The 26,693-nt window shown below is 36.7% G+C and overlaps 1 protein-coding gene across 1 annotated transcript; it reads left to right on the top strand.

The window, feature by feature from the left end:
- Positions 1 to 2,102: 2,102 nt before the first annotated feature.
- Positions 2,103 to 25,551, top strand: LOC141402107 (uncharacterized). Its single transcript, XM_073982788.1, has 3 exons — positions 2,103 to 2,552; positions 14,873 to 16,199; positions 25,216 to 25,551. Exons 2-3 carry the CDS (start codon positions 14,873 to 14,875, stop codon positions 25,302 to 25,304), a joined length of 1,416 nt encoding a protein of 471 aa, XP_073838889.1. The 5' UTR covers positions 2,103 to 2,552; the 3' UTR covers positions 25,305 to 25,551.
- Positions 25,552 to 26,693: the final 1,142 nt, after the last annotated feature.

Genomic DNA, 26,693 nt, shown 5'->3' with positions numbered 1-26,693 from the left:
AAAAATAACAAATCAAAGTTTATTTTCAGATTATGTACAGAGTACTCGGAAACTAATCGGAAAATATCGAATTAAAATTGCCCTTCAAAGCATGTACAGAGTACTCGGAAATTAATCGGAAACAAAACGAATCAAAATTTCCCTTCAGAGATTGTGCAGAGCACTTGAAAAATAATCGAAAAAAGGTTACGAAATCTCAGGAAAAAATCTGATATCAAAGCCATCGGCAAAAATTGTTGGCTGGGAAGGTGTCGTTCTACGGGGACTATATGAACGCGTGAACCTATACCGACAAATATAGAGGGGAAAATTGAATACCCTCAACAAAGACTAAATACCAAATTTCACTCATTTCGATGGGTTATTGTGGCCACAACCTTCAAAATAGGAAATTCGGGAGGTATCGTTTTATGGGGGCTATATTAAGGCGTGGACCTGCACCAACAAAACTTCGTGGGGAAGTTTTATACCCACAACGAAGACTAAATACCAAATTTGCGCCATTTCGGTGAAATATTGAGGCCAAAGCCTTCAAAATACCGAAAGTCGGGAGGGCCATGTGAAGGCGTGGACCTGTACCGAGAAATTTCTGTGTGAAAGTTGTATACCACCAACAAACACTAAATACGAAATTCCAGCCATTTCGATCGGTTCTGGGAGAAAGTTTTATACCCCCAGCGAAGACTAGGTACCAAATTTCAGCCATATCGGTGTGATATTGAGGCTAAAACCTTCAAAATAACGAAAATCGGGAGGTACCGTTTTATGGGGGCTATATCAAAACGTGGACCGATGTAGCCCATTTTCAATACCAAACATCCCAGGAGTAGTAGAAACTTATGTATTATGAGGGCTGTATCTTGATTTCCGGCGACGGTCCGACAGACGAATATGGTTATATCGACTTAGAATTCTACCCTGAGAATTTCTATACTTTATAGGGTCTCCGATGAACATTTCGATTAGTTACAAACGGAATGACAAATTTATGTTTTTGCATTTTCCCTAAAAAAACCTATAAAATGTGATCGCAATTTATTTGAAAAGCGCTTTGGTGATTTTTTTATTTTTTGATTTTTCTCATCTGTGAAGATTGTAGTTTCAGAATCCGCAAAAACTTCACAGGTGTAAGCTTTAACACAAAATTTGTCACTCAAACACAAACTTTGAGAATTGTTCGAAGAAGTGTATTTTAAGCTTGTTGGTTGTCCTCGCGGCCCCTATTACTTTCAAATTACATCGTGTTACGAGAAGGTCTACATCGGACAACCCTTTTTTAGTACCTCCCTCATAAAAATGCAGTTAAAGGACTATTCGAGGATTGTTTTGCAATTTTCATAGTGGTAAGTCCTCGTGATTCCGATAACAAGGATATAATTTTTTTCGTCAGCAAGTCAATGTTGCCTGACATAATGGCCCCAAAGCAAAGGAATGACTCCACAAGATTAGATCCAGATACATATAAGATCGAATACGTCTTTGTCGATCCATTCTGTCAGGTACTTCCTCTACAAAAGTTGAACAAATGTGCACTTTAAACCAGTTCACGGCTACTTCTCACGCCCTGTTAAAATGTTAATATGGGGTGGTCTACAACATTATAATTATTGTGGCTAGGGTAAACCAACACATTCAGAGATATGGGCCCCAGTGATCCAATCCATTACCTAGAGCTTGGTCGATTTTACGTTTCCTCCAATGATACCAATAAAACAAATCTCCTTTGGAAACCCCCACAAATCTGGCTACCTATCTTTAGAACAACAACAACAAGGGAAGTAAATTGAAAACATCATCAAATCTCACACATACATTGTCCAGCATGATAATCAAAACCATTCCTGCATGGTCAACATTTTCATATTTCTTGTATTTTGTTTTTCCCTTCTCCTTTTATAAGAAAAAAGGTTAATGCTTCTATTCTTTTGATTTGATTTTCTGGCTTCCCCACCAGCTTTCCATGCTCCCGAAATAGGCCTTACATGCAGAATTTACAACAAAGAGGAAATTGAATAATACAAAATAATCAAAAGCTGGAATTACCTGTAATTGATGCTGTTCTTCTATGTGAATGTGCATTGTTGTTGGTCTAGGAAATAAAAAAGTGCTTCTGCTGTTGCTTATTCTTCTTTTCTTGATTCTGGATAGAATGCCGCCTATAAATTGCAAAGTTTCTTATTACATAAGGTGCATGGTTGGCTGGTTGGTTAGTTCTTGTTTTTGGTGTTGCTTGTTTGGTTTCTTGTTTTGTTCTAGCCATTCTATTATCTATGTGCAAATGGAGGCTTGTGGTAATTGGCAGGTTCTGGAGATGCATCAACCACCCGGCCGAACTATAAAAAGGTCTACAACCAAAGGCCATGGTCAACAGTTTCCTTTCAACTGTGTGCCAAGTGAGGAGTTTGTTTTTGTAGCTGCTGTAAAAGTGAAGAAAATAAAAAAAAAAAAATTGAATTTATTTTATTTGATAAGTGTGGCTATTTCTTGCAAAGGAGACGAAGTTAACTTAAGAAACCATAAAAGACTGATAGAGAAACATAACTTCTTTTAAGGTAAGTAATTTGTTGTTTTTTTTTTGGCATTTGATTTATTTTGTTTAAACAAATACATAAACCATGTTTGAAACCTGTGTCATTAACACGTTTGTGTCTAAAGTCTTTTGTTTTAATAATCATCAATTTGTTAATTTGGCGTGTGCGCTTTATGCCAACTAATTCATTTAAAACCATTAATATAAATAATAAATAACCAAATCAAAGTTGTGAACAAATTTCAGTTTGAATAAAAAGTGCGACAAACATTCATAATGACATTTTCAAAACATTTTGTATTAAAATTCTGAAAAGATCTCCCACGCAACGATTAATATACGTTTATGATAGCTTTTATTATATTAGAATGGTCGTTGATAGTTTGAGTGGAAATTAATTGGAATAAACGTTCCGTAGAGCTAAAGTAAGTTATTTTTTAAGAGACCTGCGCTTTCAATTAGAAAAGTATTTCCTAACTAATTATGATTCTCAGTTGAAGAAAATTAGTGGGAAACAAAGGATATGTCATGTATATGATTTGGTAGGAAACTAATAAACAATCCTAAGTATATGCTGAATTGCTCTTCGGTAACTACGGAATAACAAACATAAACAAGTAAAAAAAAGTATCAATCGGCTTTGCCGACAGAGATATACCCTCAGCCTATGTGAATTGAAACTTTCGTCTACGGACTGATTGAATGTTTTTAGGGTCTTTTCAGAATTTGGTGGCCATTTTTTTGGACATTTGAACATGCCGGCAAAAATGTGGATTAGGATTAAAGTACAAAAGTGCTGTGCAGGAGGTACTTAAAAGAATGGGCCAACATTGTCCATTATGAAAGAGGATCCTATTTTGGGAGTCATATATTTTCGATAGATATTGCACCCACTAGTTATTTTCTTGGAAATATGTGTTTCATTCTTTTTTTGTAAAGATTTCCCCCTTATAAATTAGCCTTTTAAGCGGAACACACAAAGGTATTAAATTTTATGCAAATTTTTTTTAGGAACAAAAAATAATTAACAAATTGAAATTGAGAACCAGATTTCAAGACTGACAAGAATGAAAAATATTTGACATTTTCAAAATAAATACACAATATTTTTCAAAGAAGAATATGTTTGTTGAAACAATTTAAAGCAAAGTATTTTGATACAAAGTGTTTCCCAACATATTTCAGTGGGTCATCGTATAAATTTTGAAGCGGTGTGCCAGAAAGCTTGATCCAACGAACAGCATCGGTATACATTTCCAAAGGATCTTCGAACTGACACTTAGTCACAAATGTTAAACTTTTGTGGGGGATGTAACCTAAGTAGACCGATATGGGCCACTTTAGAAGTTAAACTACATTTGGACAAAATATTAGGAGACCCAAAGTATGGGCCAAATTGTTTGCCAGTTCATGGGATATCGTACCATTTTAGTCACATTTTTTTAAATATTGTGGGGAAGTACCGGAAGTTATGGACCGGTATTGCCCATCTTCGAACTAAAACTAAGTTTGGACAAAATATCGACGCCTCCAAACAATAGTATGCTAAGTCGACTTTAACTTAAATTCTGTCAAATTTTGGTAATAATCGGATAATCCGAACAGAAGTTATAAAGAAATATTTACTTAGCATAGTACTGAAGTTCGAAAAAATTTCCACACTTTGAGACATTCTCCTGCAAAACTCACTTTTTAGACTTAGCATACTATTATTTGGAGGTGTCGATATGACAAAGGCCAAATTTTGGACCAAATCGGTTGATCAGTTCTAGATTTATCGTGCTCTCCAGCCACTGCATATGGTGCCACAGGAATATTTTACACCTTTCGTCCTGTTTTCTCAAAATGTATGAACTTGCCCATGAAAAAATCTTTACGAAAAAAAGAAAGAACAAGTCGCTTCAACAAAAATTCGATAGCAGGTCTTAAAGTGAACTTATATAGTCCATATTCGAACCTGATCTATATCTGGTAGATATATAAGGATGTGTAAAGTATTGACAAAATCGGTAACTCCCTTCAATAGTTATCATGCTCACAAATTTTCCGAACATTTTTGAACTTTTATTGGGGAGTTACCTGATCGTGGATAAAATATAACCAAGGCCCAATTTTGGACCAAATCGGCAGATCTGTTCGATATATATCTTGCGCTGCAACCACTACGTAGGGGTTTATTGCAACTTTCAGGCTTATTTCTAAGGAAGTATTGATTTGCCACTGACGAAACTTTTACTGTGGTATGGGGGCAGTGAATACAAGTTGCTACAACAAAACTCAAAGCGATTCGAGAGCAGGTTTTAAGCTGAACTTCTCCGAAATTTTGTGTGGGGGGTACCCGGAGGAGCGGACCGATTGAGTCCATATTGGAACCTCATCTTAGTCTGGAAGAAATTTCACGATGTGCTAAGTATGGACCAAATCGGTTACTCCCTTCAAGAGTTATCGTGCGAACTTTCGTGGGGAAGGAAGGAGTGGGCCGATTTAACCCATCTTCGATCTTAAACTAAGTTTGGACAAAATATTACGAAAGCCAAATTTTGGACCGAACTAGCTGTAATTTGACAGTGGTCACGAAACCTCTCCACCAAAAATTGAGGTATCCGTGGTCGAACAATTAGGAAACTAATTACTCCATCTTAGTTCAGAATATTTTTTGGTAGAAGTTCGGCCCGGCCGAACCTGTAAGCGATGCTTTTTTACAGAAACCACATTTATGAGCGGTCATTATTTAAAATCCTGTTTAAAATTTTATAAAACCTTATCCACGTCACTTTATACTGATAATTTTCTGCGTGAAGGTTTTCTACCCATTGAGAGTCCAAAAAAAACCAAGTTAAATTAATTTCAAGAAAAAAAATTAGGAAACCCCTATAAAAGTGCTCATCGTTGTCTTTTCTATCCTCTGCCTAAACAAAATACCAAATTACAGCAATCTCGGTTTGGAAAAAAACAAACAAAAAACCCTCCAAATACATAAAATTGGGCAATATTGGTTCATGAGTGCTAGACTAAAACCTGAACATATCTAGTGGAAATTCCGTTACGCATTCGAAATTTCATCAAAATAGTACATAGCGTGCAGCAAATACGTGAAATCGGCCAAAATATATATGGGAGCTATATCCAAATCTGAACCGATTTTCACCAAAAGCAATAGCGTTCTTCCTATGACTAACAAAATTATATTCCCCAATTTTCAGCTGAATCGGACAATAAATGCGACTTGTACGTTCCGAACGGACGGACGGACATGCATTAATCGACTGAGAAGGTTATTCTATGTAAATGCCTAGAAGGAACTATGGGTCTATCTAATTTCCTTTTCCATGTTACATACAAATGCACAAAGACATAATACCCCGTGCCACAACGTGGTATAGTGTATAATTAGCGGGTAAGCGTTTCAAAAAAAAACATTTTGTCGTTTTTTGGGCCACCTTAATTTATATGGTTGTTTGCTAATAAGTTTTTTATCTTCTGCGAATAAAAGTTCCAATTAACAAGGTTAAATACTAAATTTCAGACATTTCTGTTGAATAATGTGCTAACATTTTCAAAATATCGGGAGTACCGTTCTATAGGAGCTGAAGCAAAACGTAGGTCTGTACTGAAACAAATGCTGGAGGAAAGTTCTGTAACTCCAACGAAGACTAAATAACAAATTGCAACCATATCAAAATGTGAACCTATACTGATAATTATCTCCTGGAATACCCCCATCGACGATTCTATACCAAATTTCATTCACTTCGGTCTGACAATGACGTCAAAACCTTAGAAATACCGAAAGTCGGGAGAGACCGTCCTATGGGAGCTATATGAAGATATGGACATATACCGACAAATTTCAGAAGGGAAAATTTTATACCTCACCGAAGACAAAGTACCCTTTCGGTGCGATATTGAGGCCACAACTTTAAAATACTGAAAATCGGGAAGTAGCGTTCTATGAAAACGTAAAATGCTTAATACCACCAGGTAAAATGCTTAATACCGCCAAAGAAATTTTAATACCAAATTTCAGCCATTTCGGTGAGATATTGAAACCACAACATTCAAAATACCGAAAATCGGGAGGTACCGTTCTATGGACGATATATAAAGACGTAGACCTATACCGATATGTTTCAGGTAGAAAGCTTTATACCACCAAGGAAGACTAAATGCCACATTTCATCCATTTCTGTTGGATATTGGGTCCACAACCTTCAAAATACCGAAAATCGTGAAAATGTGGACCTATAACGCTGAAAGCTTCAAAATCGAAAAAATCCGAAAATCGGGAGGTACCGTTCTCTTGGGACTATACCAAAACGTGCACCGATATTGCCCATTTTCAATACCAAATATCCAAGGAGTAATAAAAACTTCTATACCAACATATAAAGCTACATCATAAATATTGCGAGATGCATCTTGAGTTCAAAAGACAGACGGGTATGGCTATATAGACAAAGAATTTTATGCAGTTCAAGAATATATTTACATACTTTATAGAGTCTCCGATGAATATTTCGATGATGTTCGTCAAGGCATTCATTATTATATCATCAAGACCATTATTTCGAGGCTATCTGCAAGGAATTTGCTCCGGTGAAAGAGTACGAGGTGAGCACGTTTTATCCAAAAAAAAGTAGAACAAGCACTTTGATGACAAAGAGCTTTGAATATCAGGCCAAGGCCTCAACAATAAATCCAAAGAAGTTAAATTGGCTGCGTTCAAATGGAAAGATGGAAAAGATTAAATAATCGCAAAAGAACTGCAGAATTTTTATACCCTCAGCACTTATACTAACGAGGGTATATCACGAATATTGTCAATTATTTCATATTCCATTTCAGAAAAAAGGATAAATTTTTTTCGCGCTACATCAACGATTTTTGATATGTAGGTTAAGAAAAAAATTCTCAGTACGAATCTGGTCGCGAGCCAATTTTTGGTTGTTGTGGACAAAAGTTATGGCGCTTTTATTTCGCTTTTTAAGAAAGAAAATATTATAAAAACGCTAATTATTTTAATGAGCACAATTGTTACAAAAAAGTTGTCTGGAAGTGACTTCAGCGAGTAGATTGCAAAATGTTACACAGAATTCGCGGAATGTGCATACAATTGATAAATTATTGAATATAAATCTACTTTTTTTTTCAAAATTAAGGCCCATTTAGTGGTCATATAATTACATAAAAACTTGTTGTGGATCCAAACTTCACGGCGAATCAAATGAGACTGCAATCATACAGATTGGTATTATAGTTTGGATGTTACAGCCAAAATAAGCACATATTCTGGTCAAAAAATAATTTTTTGTTTGAAAAAATATTTTTTCACATGCATTATGTAGTAGAAAATATTGTAAAAAAATATAGGAATACTTCCTTCATTTTGCTTAAATCTCCCAATAAAATAGACGATTTTGCTTTTTTGACATTCATATTAAAGCTTTCCCATTAGGGAAGCTAATTGGGTTGATGAGGATATATGTCAAAGATTCTGAAATGGAAATAGAGGTCAAATAACCCATTTTTATTTATATGCATTTTAAAATACGTGCAAATCGCGTAATTATCAAAATCATTTTGTCCGCATGTGATTTTCATGGTGGCTAAGATGTAGCATCAGCTGCATCTTAGCATTAAAATACCTATAAAATATCGCTAATTTGCGCAAAGTGCATACAATTTTTGTCCGCATCCGATTTCAATGTCCACCATGAAAATCTACATCGATATATATCTATTTCAGGGCGATCAATTAAGAACCGTGGATGTAACATCACACACTATTTTTTGGGATAAAATTAAAATTAAATTATAGCTCCCTAATCAAAGAAGTTTTCAAATCTCTGTTTCCACAAAAACGAAGATGCTGCACTAGTTTTTTCATTGCAGTGGAAACGGCTCGCAGAATACGCGAGAAATTGCGCGATATTTTCGAAAACAATTTTAGGTGATTTTCCTACCTTGGAATTTCTCGAATCTTTCGTTTTAGTAGATGGAATTTCACGAGTAAAGATTTATTATTTATTATTAAAAATCTAAAATTTGCAAACAAGTACGAGTAATTCGAATGACAATTGTAAAAATTAGACTCGAAAAATATGATTTTTAGAAAAATGTTCGCACAAAATTTTCATATTTGGATGCAGATTTCTGTGAAGCTGTGTAGGCTACATTAACGACACATATATCCAATAACTCAGAATCGCGAGTTCTACAATCCTATATGTGATTTTTTGACAAACCTGTTTGCGAAACGAAATTAGAAGAAAATTTCAAAAACACTTAAAATCTGGCTTCAAAATGTCAGCATCATTTAATGGTAGACGCAGATCAAATTTTGAAAAGTTATACACCAGTGAGATGATCCTTATTTAGTTGCCTTCTACTTTTACTTTGACGCGAAAATCGTGAAAAGTGTGGTTTAATCCTAAATCGAGAGAAAACAAAAAAGACACGTTGGCTTCAACCCACTTTTACCCATTATTTAACATTAATGTATTCACAGCTTCCAGGCAAATTAACTTTTAAGGCCAATATTTTTTGCCAAGTCTAAAAACATTTCATTTTATCCGAAAGCATTTAATTTGTATAATATTCAACCACATTTCGCGAGTTATTAAAGGCTAAACCATGGCTTCAACTATGTTAAATTTTCAAAAATATTGCCCATATACACTTTCATACGGGCAAAATGTGCCTCATCGAAGTAATGGTTTTAGACCCCAAGTATGTTTGGACGAAATGTGTTTCAGACAATTTGCAGTCGATTGAGCAATGTCCGTCCATCTGTCTGTCTGGCTGGCTAGAGCGCACGATAACTCTCGAACGGATAAACCGATTCGGTTCAAATTTTGGCTTTCGTAATATTTTGCCCAAACTTAGTATAAGTTCGAAGATGGGCTATATCGGTCCACTCCTTCCGGTACCTCCCACACAAAAGTTCGAAAATGTTCGCAAAATTTGTGCGCACGATAACTCTTGAAGGGAGTAACCGATTTGGTCCATACCTTGCACATCCTGAAATGTGTACTAGACTTAGATTATGTTTCAATATGGACTCAATCGGTCCACTCCTTCAGATACCTCCCACACAAAATTTCGGAAAAGTTCAGTTTAGGGCCATCTCTCGAATCGCTTTGATTTTTGTTTTAGCAACTTGTATTTACTGTCCTCCATACGACGGTACAAGTTTCAAGTATGGCAAGTCCATACTTCCTGAGAAAATAGCATGAAAGTTGCAAAAAAACCCCTATGACACCGTGTGAGGTGGTTGGAGCTCACGATAACTCTAGAACGGTAATAGTAATATGAGTAATATTCTGTTCAAACATAGTTTAAGTTCGAAGATACGCCATATCGGTCCACTCATTCAGGTACCTCTCCCACAAAAGTTCAACTCTTGAAGGGAGTGGCCGAATTGGTCCATACTTTACACATCCAAATATATCTACCAGATATAGATCAGGTTCAAATATGGACTATATTTGTCCACTCCAACCGGTACCTCCCACACAAATTTTCGGATAAGTTCACTTTAAGACCTGCTCTCGAATCACTTTGATTTTTGTTGAAGCAACTTGCATTCGCTGCCTCAATTACGATGGTAAAAGTTTTTTTCCATACTTCTTGTGCAAGCAGCCCGAAGGGTGTAAAAACCCCATAGGCACCATATGTAGCGGCTGGAGATCCACTTCCATAATGGTCAATGTCGATCCATCACTTTTAGTATCTCCTCCGCAAAACTTTTGATCTTTAATCCTAATCAAACATCCAACATTTTTAAAACCCCCTAAATACATACGTTTTTTTTTTGGGAAAATTTGTTTCAATATACGCAGGCTGAGGGTATATCTCTGTCGGCAAAGCCGACTGATACTTTTTTACTTGTTAGTAACCAAACTTCTTCATCAAGGACTCAAAATATTAAATTACGTTAATCTAAGTTTGAAAAAAATGTTTGAAAAAGTTTTACAGTTATCTTGCACAATAGCCATTTTAGTATGTGACGACTGGGTTTTGGAGCTTTTGGGCCATTATCTTGGGAAGTATTGACTTACTTCCCAAAAAAAATGTACCGTTGTAAATGAGGCCGCTAGAACAACCTACTGAATAAAAATAGGTAAAACAACTTTTTAAGTTAAACGGTTTTATGTTAAACATACATTGCAATGTTTAAGATAAATGTACTAAGAACCAAAAAATAATAAAATAGATACAGTCGTGGGAATTATAAACATATGCATAGACTAGACTAAAATAAAACCGTGGGGCACGTCAATTGTCTACAATCGTTGATTAAAATGTTTGTTTTGTAATGTTACACTATATGGTCTGTTCCAGAACTCCAAGAATCAACTAATCTACGGTCGACAGTAACGACGTATCATTTTTAGCCACCCTAATGTCACACAGTCCTCAACACGATAAAAAATCTTGACTTGGGTGGTGGATTCAGGCTGGATTAATCAGATACCTAAATTACAGATTCAATTTCTAAATTTAAATCTTAATTATACGCCATTTAGTGGCTGCGCCCATCTTAAATATTGAGGTTGTATAGTGCACTTTTATTTGATACCCATATTGGTGGGATTGATAAAAAATTGTTATCAGCCATTTGGTAGTGGGGCCATCTTAGATTTCAATTTTGCATAGTAAATTGTATTCCACTTGTAGAGACCTTTCATTTGATACCCATGTTGATGGGATTGATAAAACCTAAGTTATCCGCCATTTTGTAGAGGCCGCCATCTTGGATTTTAATTTTATATAGTACATTGTATTCTACTGGTTGAGCACTTTCATTTGATACCCATATTGATGGGATTGATAAAACATACGTTATCCGTCATTTTGTAGCGGCAGCCATCTTGGATTTCAATTTTTTATAATAGATTGTATTCTGCTTGTTGAGCCCTTTCATTTGATACCCATATTGATGGGATTGATAAAACCTACGTTATCCGCCATTTTGTAGCGGCCGCCATCTTGGACTTAAATTTTAATAGTATATTGTATTCTGCTTGTTGAGCCCTTTCATTTGATACCCATATTGATGGGATTGATAAAACCTACGTTATCCGCCATATTGTAGCGGCCGCCATCTTGGATTTCAATGTTTTATAGTATATTGTATTCTGCTTGTTGAGCCCTTTCATTTGATACCCATATTGATGGGATTGATAAAACCTACGTTATCCGCCATTTTGTAGCGGCCGCCATCTTGGATTGCAATTTTTTATAGTATGTTGTATTCTGCTTGTTGAGCCCTTTCATTTGATACCCATATTGATAAAACCTACGTTATCCGCCATTTTGTAGCGGCCGCCATATTGGATTTCAATTTTTTATAGTATGTTGTATTCTGCTTGTTGAGCCCTTTCATTTGACACCCATATTGATGGGATTGATAAAACCTACGTTATCCGCCATTTTGTAGCGGCGGCCATATTGAATTTATAATGATAATGAATAAACATAATTGTATTGTCACCAAAATCCAAAGTGTATACAAAATTTCAGATTAATCGGTTGACAGGAAGAGGGTGAAATTTGAATTACTAAATTTGACCCAAGAATAAATAATAAATAAATACAACAAACGGGGTGAGCTAAATAAAACCATTTAAAAAGAGTCAAAACGATGCGAGAGGAGATCTTAAACTTCACTTTATCGGAATTTTGTCTGGGAGGTACCGGAAGGGGTGGACCGATATAGTCCATAATCCAACCTGATACATGACTGGATGAAATAATACGATGTGCAAAGTCTACACCAATCAGAAACTCCATGCGAGAATTATCTTGCGGATTTGCCACCAACTAAGGTCAGGGTTCTTCGAGCTTTTAGGCCAATATCTCAGGAAGTATGGACTTGCGCAAGAAAAAAATTGCACCGTCGTAAAGGGAGCCACAAGGACAACTTACTGCAAAAAAATTCAAAACGATCCGAGAGGAGCTCTTAAACTTCATTTTATATGAATTTTGTGTGGGAGTTACCCTAAGGAGAGGACCGATACAATCCATAATCCAACCTGACACTTGACTGGATGAAATAATACGATCTGCAAAGTCTGCACCAATCAGAAACACCATGCGAGAATTATCTTGCGGATTTGCCATTTTGGTTGGTGTCGTCAGGATTTCATGCAGCTTTTAGGCCAATATCTCAAGAAGTATGGACTTGCACAAAAAAAAAACAATACACCGTCGTAAAGAGAGCAGCAAGTACAACCTAATGAAAGAAATTTCAAAACATTCCGAGAGGTGCTCTTAAACTTCACTTTATCCGAATTTTGTGTGGGAGGTACCAGAAGGAGTGGATCGATATAGTCCATATTTGAACCCGATATGTATCTGGAAGAAATATTACGATGTACACAGTTTGGACCAAATCGATTGCTATCTTCGAGAGTTTTTGTTCACACCAATTTACAGGAAATGTTTGAACTTTTGTGAGGTACCGGAGGTACCGGAAGGAGTGGACCGATATGACCCATCTTCGAACTTAAACTAAGTTTGGACACAATATTACAATTTTGATTCGAATCGGTTGATCCACCAGCCAGCCAGACGGACAAACAGACGGATGGACATGGCTAAATCGACTCCAAATTGTCTGAAACGAATTTTCTCCAAACATACTTGGGGTCTAAACCGTTATTTCGATAAGGCACATTTTTGGTCGTATATACCCTTTCTATCCTAAAGGCTGAGGGTATAATTAAGGTTGTATGAAACCTCTTTTGACACTAATCTCTTCGGAGAGGTTATTTCCTATTTCAACTGGGACTTGGTATCAGTTAATGTCAGCTCACAGGCTTTAATTTAAAGGCATAGGGCTGTCGAAGGCTACTTTACAATCGACAAAGAGATGGTTAGTGTGGATGTGCATCTCTTGGGAATTTTCAAGAATTTAATGCAAGGCAATTCAACGATGGATTTGCCAGATATTTAGCCGCACTGATATGACCGAATTATTCAATTCACCATATGCTTTTGACCTTCACACAATATCCCTGACTCTAACTTATAAGCAATAGAGGGCAGACTTATGCCCCTATAATTAGAGTACACAGTCATACCTTCTTTCATATCTTCTTGTGAATGCTCAGGTAAAAACCTCGGGTACGCGTTCTTCCAGCCACATGATGCTAACTAGTTGATGCATACACCTTATCAGCGTATCGCCTTGAACAGATCCGATGGTAAGTCAACTCCTCAACAACTCAACTCCTGCTGCCATTTTATTTTTAAGCCGGTTTATTGTTGTCTTCATCTCATATTGGCAGGGTGATATGCAGTCAATTCCATCCTCTGGGATTAGATATTAGGTATCTTCGTCGTCTTCGCTAGGATACCAACATCTTTACAGGAGGATGTGCCTGTACCACAGCCTTCAGTTTCATATTTCACTTTTTAGTAGAGTTTTTGGACTTCATTCCAACTCCTGTACATTTGGATTTTTTCGCAGTCTCGCTTTTCCATCACTCCCTTTTTCATATTTGAGAAACTAGTATATGAGCTGTAACTTTCCCCTTTTCTCCCGATACCTCACTCGTGCGCTACGCGTTGCTACTGATTGCAGTGTAGCCGCATATCAAGCATTATTTTCTTCGGTAGCAGCACGACACTCCTGGTCACAACATGAGTTCCCGGGTGGAAGTCTCTGGTATGCAAGAATGAGGCTGTTAGCATGGAGTGGGCAATAATTTGCTTCTGTGTAACATATCTACACAGTGGAACATCGGAACGAGGTGTGCTTTCATTAAGCAATTGGCCCAGTTGAGTAGAACATGCTGTGGACATCTGTTGTGATAGCAAAATATCGATTCGTGCCTTATTTGATACGTTTAAGCGGGTGCATGCCTTTGCTACAATAAGGTGGTGGTCCGAGTTTATGATAGCTCCTCCGAACGCGCTTGATGAATGTCTAACACAATGTAATCAATTTGGTTTCTTGTTTTGTGGTCTGTAGTGCGATTCTCTACACATTTTTTGAGTTACCGACAAAAATCGGTACAATTAAAATGCTTATAATTTCGGTAATTCACGATATGTTTCTGTAAGTTAACGATAAATAAAAATTAGTCTAAAGATCTACCGATAGCAAGAATGTTGTCAACTTTTATTTGAACTTTTCATTCATAATTTGAGTTTAAATTTTAACGATTCTTTTCGGTAACTCAAAAAATTAGTTAGAGAATCGTACTAAAGGGCCTTTGATTGATACCTTAAGACTTAAGTAAATACATACATACAAAGACTTAAATTTATACTTGCCATCATTTATCACATATTTCATCCACTACTTAATTATTCACAAATATCTCTTTTTAGATGCTCAGCAATTTCTTATTGGGCGTACTGTTAGTCGCGCACACAGTATGGACAGCACCAGTACATCATCATAGCGAATTGACGCCACACGTTGTTATTGTAACACCACAGGCACAATTGCAACTGGATTCATTCCCACACGGTACACCCATTTTTCAACATTTAACACCGTACACACGTTTTGTTGCACCCCATGAAGAGACGATAGTCTATGTGCCAGCAAGTGCCATTGGCAGTCATCCAGTTGGACACATAACCATACCCACATCCCAACATCAATATGAGTCACGTTCAACTGCAAGGAATATTCTTGGCAATATTCTTTCGATACCGAATCAAGCTGTTGAGACCATAACCAGTGGAACCATAAATCCAAGTAAAATAATTGAATCAACCATAACAGGTGTTGCTGATGCTGCTGGACAAGTTATTGATACAATTGGCAGTCCCAGTAAAATAGTGACCACTATACCAATTCAAGTTCCGGGACAAATAATTGAATCGATTGGAAGTCCCAATAAACTCATTGGAAGTATAGCCAGTCCATTGCCAATTCCAATTATTGGCACCACCAAACTGACACCGTCATATCGACAAACGGTATTCGAAAATATTCAGAATGCAATACAAAATCCAAGTCAAGTGCTTGAGAGCATTCAAAATGCGGCCTCAAATCCCACCGGGCTGTTTGAAAGTGTGACGAATAGTATTAGCGGTGCCGTAACGAATTTGGCCCAAAATAGCCCCTGTGATTCTCTAAATAGTATAGCACAAAATACAGGACTGCAACAGACACCAACTCAACAGGCTGGCAGCAGTGCACGTAGCATTGATAAAGGTGAGAGTCAAGACGAGGCACAAAGTCAAGACCTTAAAGCAGCAGCATCACAACCCCAGCTGACGACGGTACAACATGTGGAATATGAAATACCCATAACCCCGATAATTTCCCATGAGGCCAGACAGCAGTTGCCACACTATGCCAGCGTAATTGGACCGGCATTGCCACATGTTGTAGATTATATACAAACACCCATTTTCCTGGCACCATCAATACCAACGGTTAAGGGACGCAGCCTATCGACCGCTGAAGAGAAGCCGCAAATTTTGGCACCAACACCTATTGAACCGCCAAAACCAGAAGCCGCCCCGATTCCTGAAATTCCCGCAATTCCTCTGCCCGAAAATCTACCCTTAAAACCAGAACTTGACAAGTTGCCAGAAATCATTGCTAAGGAGGAAATCATCCCAAAGGAAAGCGCACGTTCTTTGGAAGCAGCACTGGTTAAAGGTGTTCAATCTGTTGTCGAGGAGGTGGTAAAACAGGGTAAGCTAATTCAATTAATGATCATGCATATATTTAGATATTATTAGGTTTGGAAGGTAATACAAAATGGGGATATTTTTAAAATAAATTATCAGAGACTTATTTATTGAATATTAAATTCAAAGGCTACGCTGCACATAGGGGAAATGCCAATGGGATAAAAATAGAGCTTTTTATCGGGAATTCCCGTCCCTGGAATTTCGGCATTTCCCGCTAATTGTTCACTTCGGAAATGCTGCCGAACTTTTTATACCCTCCATAATGAAATACTCTGATCGGTCGTTCGGTACCGTTATATGTGTGCTACAATAAAACGTTGACCTATGTCCATAATTTTTGTTAGAGAAGTTTCTTGATCACTGGGAACCCTAAACGAAAAATTATAGCTAATTCGATCTGCAAATATAAAATCGGGCGGTCTGTTTGGCAATTTTAAGTGAAGACGTTTTTTGGTCATTGAGAACCTCAAAGGTCAAATTTCAGCTAATTCGGTCAGAAAATGTAGCAAAAAGCCTAAACATACTTTAAATGGGGAGGTACCATTATATGGGACCTATACAAAAACGTGGACCTATCTTCACCATTTTTGGTACAGAAGTTTTTTGATCTCTTGAAACTCCAAGTGCCAAATTGGACCCAATTTTGGAGGAAAATGTAGCTAAAATCCTCAAAATACCGGAAATTGGAGGGTACCGTTATATGGGGACTATACCAAAACGTGGACCTATATAGCCCATCTTCGAACTTGACCTGCCTATGGAAACAAGTAAAAAAGTATCAGTCGGCTTTGTCGACAGAGATATACCCTCAGCCTGTGTGGATTGAAATACATTTTTTGCAAAATAACTTATGTATTTAGGGGGGTTTCAAAATGTTGGGCGTATGCACCGACAAAAGTATGGATAGGATTAAAGCTCAACATTTTGCGGGAATACCGATAGATAGGGTTTTTTTATCACACTAGCCCACGAAAAACATAATATCGCTGTAAACAGGGACACCAGGAAACATTTGGTAAAAATTTCCAAAGGATCCTCGAACCACACAAAAATGTAGAACATTTGTGTGGGTGGTACCACAAGGATTGTGCAGATATGGCCCAAATTAAAACATAAACTAAGTTTCGACAATATTTAGAGATCCAAAGTTGGACCAAATCGGTTGCTACGTCTATGAGAAATCGTGTGTACTATTTTAGCGAATATTTTCGAACTTTGTGGGGGAGGTACTGGAACGAGAGGACCTATAAGCACCACCTTCGAATTTCATCTAATATTCTAAGAAATATTACAATATCCAAAGTGTAGACGAACGCAGTATTCCGTTCGAGCCCTCCAGCCACTACATATTGTTTTCTCAAGAAGTATGGACTTGCCCCTGAAAAAACTTTTACAGGCGTAATTGAGGCAGGGAAAGCAAGTTGCTTCAACAAAAATCAAAGTGATTCGAGAGCAGACCTTAAAGTGAATTTATCCAAAATTTTGTCTGGGAGGTACCTGAAGGAGTGGACAAATATAGTCCATATTCGAACCTGATCTATATCTGGTAGATATTTTAGGATGTGTAACGTATAAACCAAATCGGTCTCTCCCATCAAGAGTTATCGTGACCACAATTTTTCCGGATATTTTTGAATTTTTGTGGGAGATGTACCTGAAGGAGTGGACCGATATGGCTTATCTTCGAACTTCTAATTTTGCACAAAATTTTACGAAGACCAAATTTTGGACCGAATCGGCAGATCCTTTCGAATATTATCTTGTGCTCCAACCACTACACACGGTGTCATAGGGCTTTCTTATAACTTTATGGATATTTTCTCAGGAAGTATGAACTTGTCCCTGATGAAACTTATTCCATTATATGGGGGGCAGTGAACACAAGTTGCTACAACAAAAATGAAAGTGATTCGAGAGCAGACCTTAAAGTGAATTTATCAAAAATTTTGTGTGGGAGGTACCCGAAGGAGTGGACAAATATAGTTCATATTCGAACTTGATCTATATCTGGTAGATATTTTAGGATGTGTAAAGTATGGACCAAATCGGTCACTCCCATTAAGAGTTATCATGCGCACAATTTTTCGAACATTTTTAAACTTTTGTGGGGGTGGTACCTAAAGGCGTAGACCGATCTTCGAACTTAATCTAATTTTGCACAAAATATTACGAAGACCAAATTTTTGAAACAATCGGCAGATCCGTTCGAGAGTTATATTGTGCTCCAACCACTACACACGGTGTCATAAGCGATTCGTGTACAGGTCCTAAAGTAAACTTTTCCGAAATTTTAATTATACCTTACATCACTATGTGGGGAGGGTATTATAAGTTGGTTTCGGTACGGGGCCGACTATGTGATACCCTACACCACTAACTCTGTGAATAACCTTTTCACTCGAAAACATTTCTTTTATGGAGATACGAAAGTGTTCACCTATCTGGCTTTTATACCAAATGACTTAAGGCGAACTGAACCAAATTAATTAATATTTAATTTTATATTTGACATCACCAGCATCAATAGGCTTCTATCTCTGTGATCGTGATGATCCGATCAAAATTCCGACCTGTAGTGTGATTGCAGAAAAAGTGGAAAAAAGGGATGCATTAACGACTATTGCGATATCTCTATTATTTGACTACCTACGCAAACCTACTTTGCTTATTTTCAAAGATGGGATTTTCTACTTTCTTAGTCAGGCTTTGCTTTTAGAAGGTCCCCAACCAAAGGTGTGATATCCGTCATTATTATCAAAATCGCAAAAATGAGAAGTTGGGTTTTATTAGCGACTATTGCGATATCTTCGTTGTTAGACCACCTACGACAACCTACGTTACATTGTTGTAAAGGTGATATTTTATACTTTCATTGTCAGGTTTTGCTTTTTGTAGATCCCTTATAGACGCTGAGATATTTGCTTTGGAATAAAATGTTGACTTTTTCTCCAGATAAAGTTTTTGCTCATTCCGACCCCTAAATATTATCCGACCATCATCAAAATCAATAGGCTTCTTCCTCTGTGAGACCCTCATTAACTCTCGAAATTTCGTGACGATCCGATCAAAATTGAGCCCAGTAGCGTGATTTCCAAAAAAATGGAAAAATGGGATGTATTATCGAATATTGCAATATCTCCGTTATTTGGTCACCTACGCCGACATAGTTTGCATCATTGTAAAGATGGGATCTTCTACTTTCATAGTAAGGCTTTGCTTTTGGAAAGTATCCAACCAAAGCTGTGGTATTCGTCATTATAACTTAAATCGCAAAAATGAAAATTTGGTTTTAATTTGCGACTATTGTGATATCTTCGTTGTTTGATCACCCACGAGAACCTACTTTACATCGTTAGAAAGGTGATATTTTCTGCTTTCATTGTCAGGTTTCGCTTTTGGTATACCCCTTATAGAAGCTGAGATATTAGCTTTGGAAAAAACGCTGTCTTTTTATCTAAATAAGTTTTTTTGCCCATTCCGACCCCTAAATATCATTCGACCCTCACCGAAATCAATAGGCTTCTTCCTCTTTGAGATCCCCATTAACTATCAAAATTTCGTGACGATTCGATCAAAATTGCGGCCTGTAGCGTGATTTCCAAAAAAATGGAAAAATGGGATGTATTACCGACTATTGCGATATCTCCGCTATTTGGTCACCTACGCCGACCTAGTTTGAATCATTGTAAAGGTGGAATCTTCTACTTTCATAGTCAGGCTTTGCTTTTGGAAAGTCCCCAGCCAAAGCTGTGATATTCGTCATTATAACTAAAATCACTAACATGAAAATTTGGGGTTTATTTGCGACTATTGTGATATCTTCGTTGTTTGATCACCTACAAGAACCTACTTTACATCATTAGAAAGGTTGTATTATCTACTTCAATTGTCAATTGAAACAGTTCCCAATATTGATCGGATCGTCAAGAAATTTCGAGGGTTACAGAGGATCTCACAGAGGAAGAAGCCTATTGATTTTGGTGATGGTTGGATAATATTTAGGGATCGGAATGAACAAAAACTTTATTTGGAGAAAAAGTCAACATTTTATTCCAAAGCTAATATTTCAGCGTCTATAAGGGGTATACAAAAAGCAAAACATGGCAATGAAAGTAGAAAATATCACCTTTACAACGGTGTAACGTAGGTTGTCGTAGGTAGTCAAACAACGATGATATCGCAATAGTCGCTAATAGAACCCAACTTTTAATTTTTGCGATTTTAATAATAATGACAGATATCACACCTTTGGTTGGGGACCTTCTAAAAGCAAAGCCTGACTAAGAAAGTAGAAAATCCCATCTTTAAAGTTATGCAAAGAAGGTTGGCGTAGGTAGTCAAATAATAGAGATATCGCTATAGTCCTTAATGCATACCTTTTTTCCACTTTTCTGCAATCACACTACAGGTCGGAATTTTGATCGGATCATCACGAAATATTAATTATTTTGGATCAGTTCGCCTTAAGTCATTTGGTATAAAAGCCAGATAGGTGAAAATTTTCGTATCTCCATAAAATAAATGTTTTCGAGTGAAAAGATTATGCACAGAGGTAGTGGTGTAGGGTATCACATAGTCGGCCCCGTACCGACTATAGCCATTTCTCACTTGTTTTAAACTAAGTTTGGACAAATATTACGAAAGCCAAATTTTAAACCGAATCGGTTGATCCGTTCGAGAGTTATCGTGCGCTCCAACCAGACAGACAGACGGACGGACATGGCTAAATCAACTCCAAATTGTCTGAAACACATTTCGTACATACTTGGGGTCTAAAAGCATTATTTCGCTGAGGCACATTTTGCCCGTATGAAAGTGTACGTACCCTCGTTAGCGTAAATGCTGAGCACAAATGCTGAATTATTTCGGACGCTAGTGTGATTACAACAGAGGACCAGACGGACGGACATGGCTAGAAATCTTAGAATTTTATCCTGATCAAGAAAATATATACTTTATAGGGTCACAAATTACACTGTGCAACAAAATGGAGCTCAAAGTCTGGGGGGTGGAAAATTCATATTGGAGATGAAAGCCCTTGGTGAGTATATACAGAACCCCGAAGGACAGATTCGCCGTGAGTCGATCTTTCGCGATATGGCGTGATGAAGTTTTTGCTAGAGACCCTGTAAGCCATCAGGAATTAGCGTTATATTTTTGTTCACTGTTGCTTTAGATTATTTTTGATAAGACATGTCTTCAGTCAAATCGAATGAGGATTATTTTCGTAGAGCACTTCGACCTTCTAACTCGCTTCCTTCAATGTCCTTTTCGTCCTTTATTTTAAGAGCCGCTGTAAAAGTACCACAAGATGACGTTTTTCAACTTCGAAATGTTCAGCAAAAATGTCGACCAGAAAATTTTAGGTACGGCTCTCCTTGACAACAAATCGATTATGTCGAGTTTTCGTGGTCGTTTTGTGCATTTACCCTGTTTTTGTTCAGAAAAATACTATATTTTGTTTTTTGTATATTCGTTACAGAACATACAAAAACACTAAACACAGTTTTTTTCTGAGCAAACAGGGGTAAATGCACAAAACGACCACGAAAACGCGACAACATCGATATGTTGTCAATGAGAGCCGTACCTAAAATTTTCTGACCGACATTTTTGCTGAACATTTCGAAGTTGAAAAACGTCATCTTGTGGTACTTTTACAGCGGCTCTTAAAATAAAGGACGAAAAGGACATTGAAGGAAGCGAGTTAGAAGGTCGAAGTGCTCTACGAAAATAATCCTCATTCGATTTGACTGAAGACATGTCATATCAAAAATAAGCTAAAACAACAGTGGACAAAGATATAACGCTAATTCCTGATGGCTTACAGGGTCTCTAGCAAAAACTTCATAACGCCATATCGCGAAAGATCGACTCACGGCGAATCTGTCCTTCGGGGTTCTGTATATACTCATCAAGGGCTTTCATCTCCAATAGGAAATTTCCACCCCCCAAAATTTCGGTTCACAGTGTTATTAGTTCGATGTGTTACAAACAGCACGGAGGTATGAACTTTTGCCCATTAATCACTAAAATAACATTTGTTCCATAGAAATATAAAAAAGTTCGAGCACAAATCGATTTTAATTTTTTTTTTCTTTTTTTTTTTTTTTTGAATAAACTTAAGCCTACTAACAACTAAAATAACGTTTATTCTAGTCAAATATTGAACAAGTAGGAAAAGCGTTAAGTTCGGTCGGGCCGAACTTTTTATACCCTCCACCTACAAATTTCTGGCGGAAAGTTCTATACCCCCAACGAAGACTAAATTTCAGCCATCTCGGTGTGATAATGAGGCCAAAACCTTCAAAATACCGAAAATCGGGAGATATCGTCCTATGGGGGCTATATCAAAACGTGGACCCATATAAACATTTTATGGAAGAAATATTTCTTAGCTTCTGGAACACACAAAATACATAGTTACAACCGATTCTGTTGTCAAATGGGACTAATACATTCAAAATATATTAATATGACGCGTACTTTATATGGGGCGTTATATGGGGGCTATACCAAAACGTGGACCTATATAAACCAACTTTGGTAGGAATGTTTTTTGGCCTCTGGAGACACAAAATACCAAATTAATGCCAATTCGGTGGTGAAATGGGACAAATATCTTAAAAATTCTTTAAAACGACGACGCGTCATGCGTCATTTTGATTGGGGGCTTTACGAAAGCGTGGACCTACATAGCCCGCTTTCAATACCAAAAGTCCTACGTACAAATAATAGATTTTCCCAAAATTTCATCCCCCTACGTCAATCCGTTCGGACGCTAGAGTGATTTCCACAGACGAACAGACGGACGGACATGGCTATATCGATGTAGAATTGCACGCTGATCAAGAATATATATAGATTGTGGGGTCTACAATGATTATTTCGAGTAGTTACAAACGTAGTGACATACTTAATATACCCCCATCCTATGGTGGAGGGTATAAAAAGGTCATGCACAAACCACTTTGAAAATATTTTGACTTTTTTTTGTTAAATAATTATACCTTTGGTTCTCTGTAGTGCGATTCTTTAACTCATTTTTTGAGTTATCGACACTTTTTAGTGGAGAAAATTGGTAACTTTAAAACGCAAAATTATGAATGAAAAGTTCAAATAAATGTTGACAACACTGTTGCTATCGGTAGAACTTTCCGAATAATATCGTTATTTACCGAAATTATAAGCATTTGAATTGTACCGATTTTGGTCGGTAACTACAAAAATGTGTTAGAGAATCGCAATACAGAATTAAATACAAGTAAGAGAGGGCTATAGTCGGACGGGCCGACCATGTGATACCCTACACCACTACATATATGTATTAACTCATCGCGTATTAAAACCGTTTTAAAATTTATTTTGCCTGGCTGGGAAATCGTTTTGAAAGAAGGTGGCAAAGCGAATCATGCTGCAATGTATGTATAAAAATCCAATTGAACAATTAAAACGTTAGGGCACCATGTAATATGCAACAATGCAACCAACAACTGGGAATGGGAAAATGTGGTTCTCTACACATAACCCATTATATATTAATCAGTAGGCCCGTTATCTAGCGGACACTTTATTGTAATTTTCATCGGGGGAAGATCAGTAGTTCTATTTTCATATGTAGTCTACTTTGCCGGTATATGCCCTCCAAGAAAAAAAAAATATAGACCAAAAATATTTTTTTTTGTATTTTTCATACAAATGTCCATTTCACCCGCTAAATAATATCAGATCATCATCCAAAATTGTAGGCCTCTTCTTTGACCTAAACTCTCACCTCATGCAAAATTTTGTCATTATTGAACTATAATCGCCACCTCCAGCGTTTTTATCATTACACTACAAATTACAGGGTATATTAGGCTGTAACTCTGTTATCTTATCATGTACACCAACACAATTGACATCAATAGAAAGGTCAAGCGTTCCTCTTCCAAGTATAGCTTACCTGCCCGGAATGTCTCTTCCAGGAATAAAGATATAAGCTGTATACTAAAATTTTTCACAATTTTCACACAAAAGTTTTGGTCCATTTAACCCTCTAAATATTATCAGATCGCGATCTCAAATTGCAAGCTTCTTCTGAGTCATATACTCTTACCTTATTTAAAATTTCGCGTTGATCGGACTATTATTGCGACCTACAGAGCAGCTTCAAAATCTGATAAAAATTATGTTTTTGGTCCATTTCACCCGCTAAATATTTCACGATCATCACCAATTAAAATAGCGATCTATTCTGATGTGAAACCGACCTCCATACTAAATTTCGTGACGATCGGTCCAAAATTGCGGCCTGGAGTTTGATTACAATTTATAATGGACAGACGGACACACGGACGGACGGACACACATCTCAAAATCGTTTTATCTCGCCGAGATATGAAGATTGGTATACCACATTGGGGGTCTCCGACGAATATTTCGCGGTGTTACATGAATTTTTACCAAAACAAACTTATAATACCCTTTCCACATAGTGGTGTAGGGTATAATTAGTACTAATTAATTCTGATAAATTCATATTTTAAAATCATTTTTGCGTGAGGGTTTTTACCGGCTCGCCTTTTAATTAAGAATTTATGAAATTTTATGTAGAAACTCATCACGCTATGATACAGGGATATGAGGTTGTAAAAAAGTCATAAACTTAATATATTGCCGGGAATTCCCTAGATACAAATTTTTCTGAACTAAAAATATTTAAATCGAGTTTATTAAAAAAAATTCATACATTTGTCTATCTTTTTCCCTGTCGCTAATGGACAGGGGCTGGATTCTCGTTTTATGAAAATTTTAAATGCAAAATATTTTCTTTATGAAACTTTTTACAGTGTTTTTTATTTAACTTGCTATAATGTTCATTTAGTTCAAATCTAGTAACTCAGTTTTTTCTTTATAAAAGTTTCCTTTTAAAATTTTCATAAAACAAGAACTGAGCCGAAATATACTTTTTCCGTCAATCCAATGAAATCGGCATACCAATATATTATTAATTATTATTTTTTCCCTTTTTTCAGTGGATCAAGTTGAAGCGGTAAAACCGATTTTAAAATCTGTGGCTGGCGTCAATGAAGTCAACGATGAGCCCCAATCTAAGGTGGCCTAATTTTCCAATTGATTCAACAACAAAAATCATTAATTATTTTAAGTACAATCAAACTATGGGCCAATAAATAAGAAGACACATTTTTCTACAACATCTCACCAGCAACAATGCATTTAAAGATATTAAAAGTAATAATATGTATTTTATTATAGTTTTACAAAATTTATTGTAATAATTAATTATAATACTAAGAAGATGTCCTTAAAAACAACAACAGGAAACAAGCGATTAATCATATTTTCATACATATACATACAAAATATTTATCATCGTCAAATCACTCACCATCATAAATTTCATTCAAAGAAAACAAAACAAGGAAAAACGTAAAATCCACATAAAAATAAAAATCACAAATGCAATACAAAGTGACATAAAAACACACAACAAGAGAAAAAACAATAAATGAACAAGAAAAATCAATAAATAGAATTTTTTTATTTTATTAAACAAGACCAATTGGTCCTCTCATACAAGATGAAGTGGGTTTCTTGTAGAAGAACAAATCGTTTTCTTATTTCGTATGGGTTTTCTTACAGAATACCAAATCGTCTTCTCATAAAAGACCATATGGTTGTCTCATAGAATTCCAAACGATGCACAGTGAATCCACTTGTATGGAGAAAGTGGCCAAACATATTTATAGTGTACAAATCAAGCCAATGCGCCGGTTGGTTTGGTTTTAGGACGCGCAGCTACCGTTGTTGGCAGCTACTTCACTCGGAGACCTTGAGGTCCATTGTGATCATCCTTAAATTTAGCTGTATGTTGTGGTTGTTTGTTTAAAGTTGAGTGTGGTGTTGATGAGTTGTGATGAAAAAATAAGCTGTTGTGTGTGATGATTGTGATGTGATGAGTAATGGATATGGGTGTGTGCCTGCTGAAGTTGTGGTAGATGCTGAATTGGGGTTGTTTGATGTGAAGAAAAAAGATGTACTGTGGATGTGGGTGTGTGGCTGATGAGGCCATGGTTCAGAGATGAGCCGGTTATTATCCCCCTGTGTAAAGAAGAATAAAAACAAAAGATTAAGTAGTTTTGTTTGCCAGCCATGCAAGATTTTTGGCAAATTGGTATAAGTAGATGGGGCCTATGTCGGAGAAGAAAGTCAGAGTATTTATTTCATATCTACCGAAGTATCGATGTCTCCTCGTGAGTAGCGAGGGGCACCTACATAGTAGATGTTCGATCGTCTCTGTTTCTTCTGGGTCTTGACAATGTCAAGTTGACATAGCCTACAATAATCTACACTATTGTTGTCCCATCTAGAAGTTAGGGACCTGACCATGTTATGACCGGTAATGAGTCCTACAGTGGTCTTTATCCCTAAATTATTTAGTGAAAAGAGAGAATTGGTTCTATGTTGAGAGTAGCTAGGCCAGATTGCCTTG

Source organism: Musca autumnalis, unplaced genomic scaffold (assembly GCF_047663935.1).
Source record: "Musca autumnalis isolate F117 unplaced genomic scaffold, ASM4766393v1 scaffold_4, whole genome shotgun sequence".
NCBI classification, from domain to species: Eukaryota; Metazoa; Arthropoda; class Insecta; order Diptera; family Muscidae; genus Musca; species Musca autumnalis.
The sequence above is the reverse complement of the archived record's forward strand: the minus strand, read 5'-3'. Positions and strand labels throughout refer to the sequence as shown.

Coding starts and splice junctions, on each gene's coding strand:
- LOC141402107 (XM_073982788.1), top strand. CDS start 14,873: ATGCTCAGCAATTTCTTATTGGGCGTACTGTTAGTCGCGCACACAGTA. Junction 16,200..25,215: donor CGAGGAGGTGGTAAAACAGG/GTAAGCTAATTC, acceptor CCCTTTTTTCAG/TGGATCAAGTTGAAGCGGTA.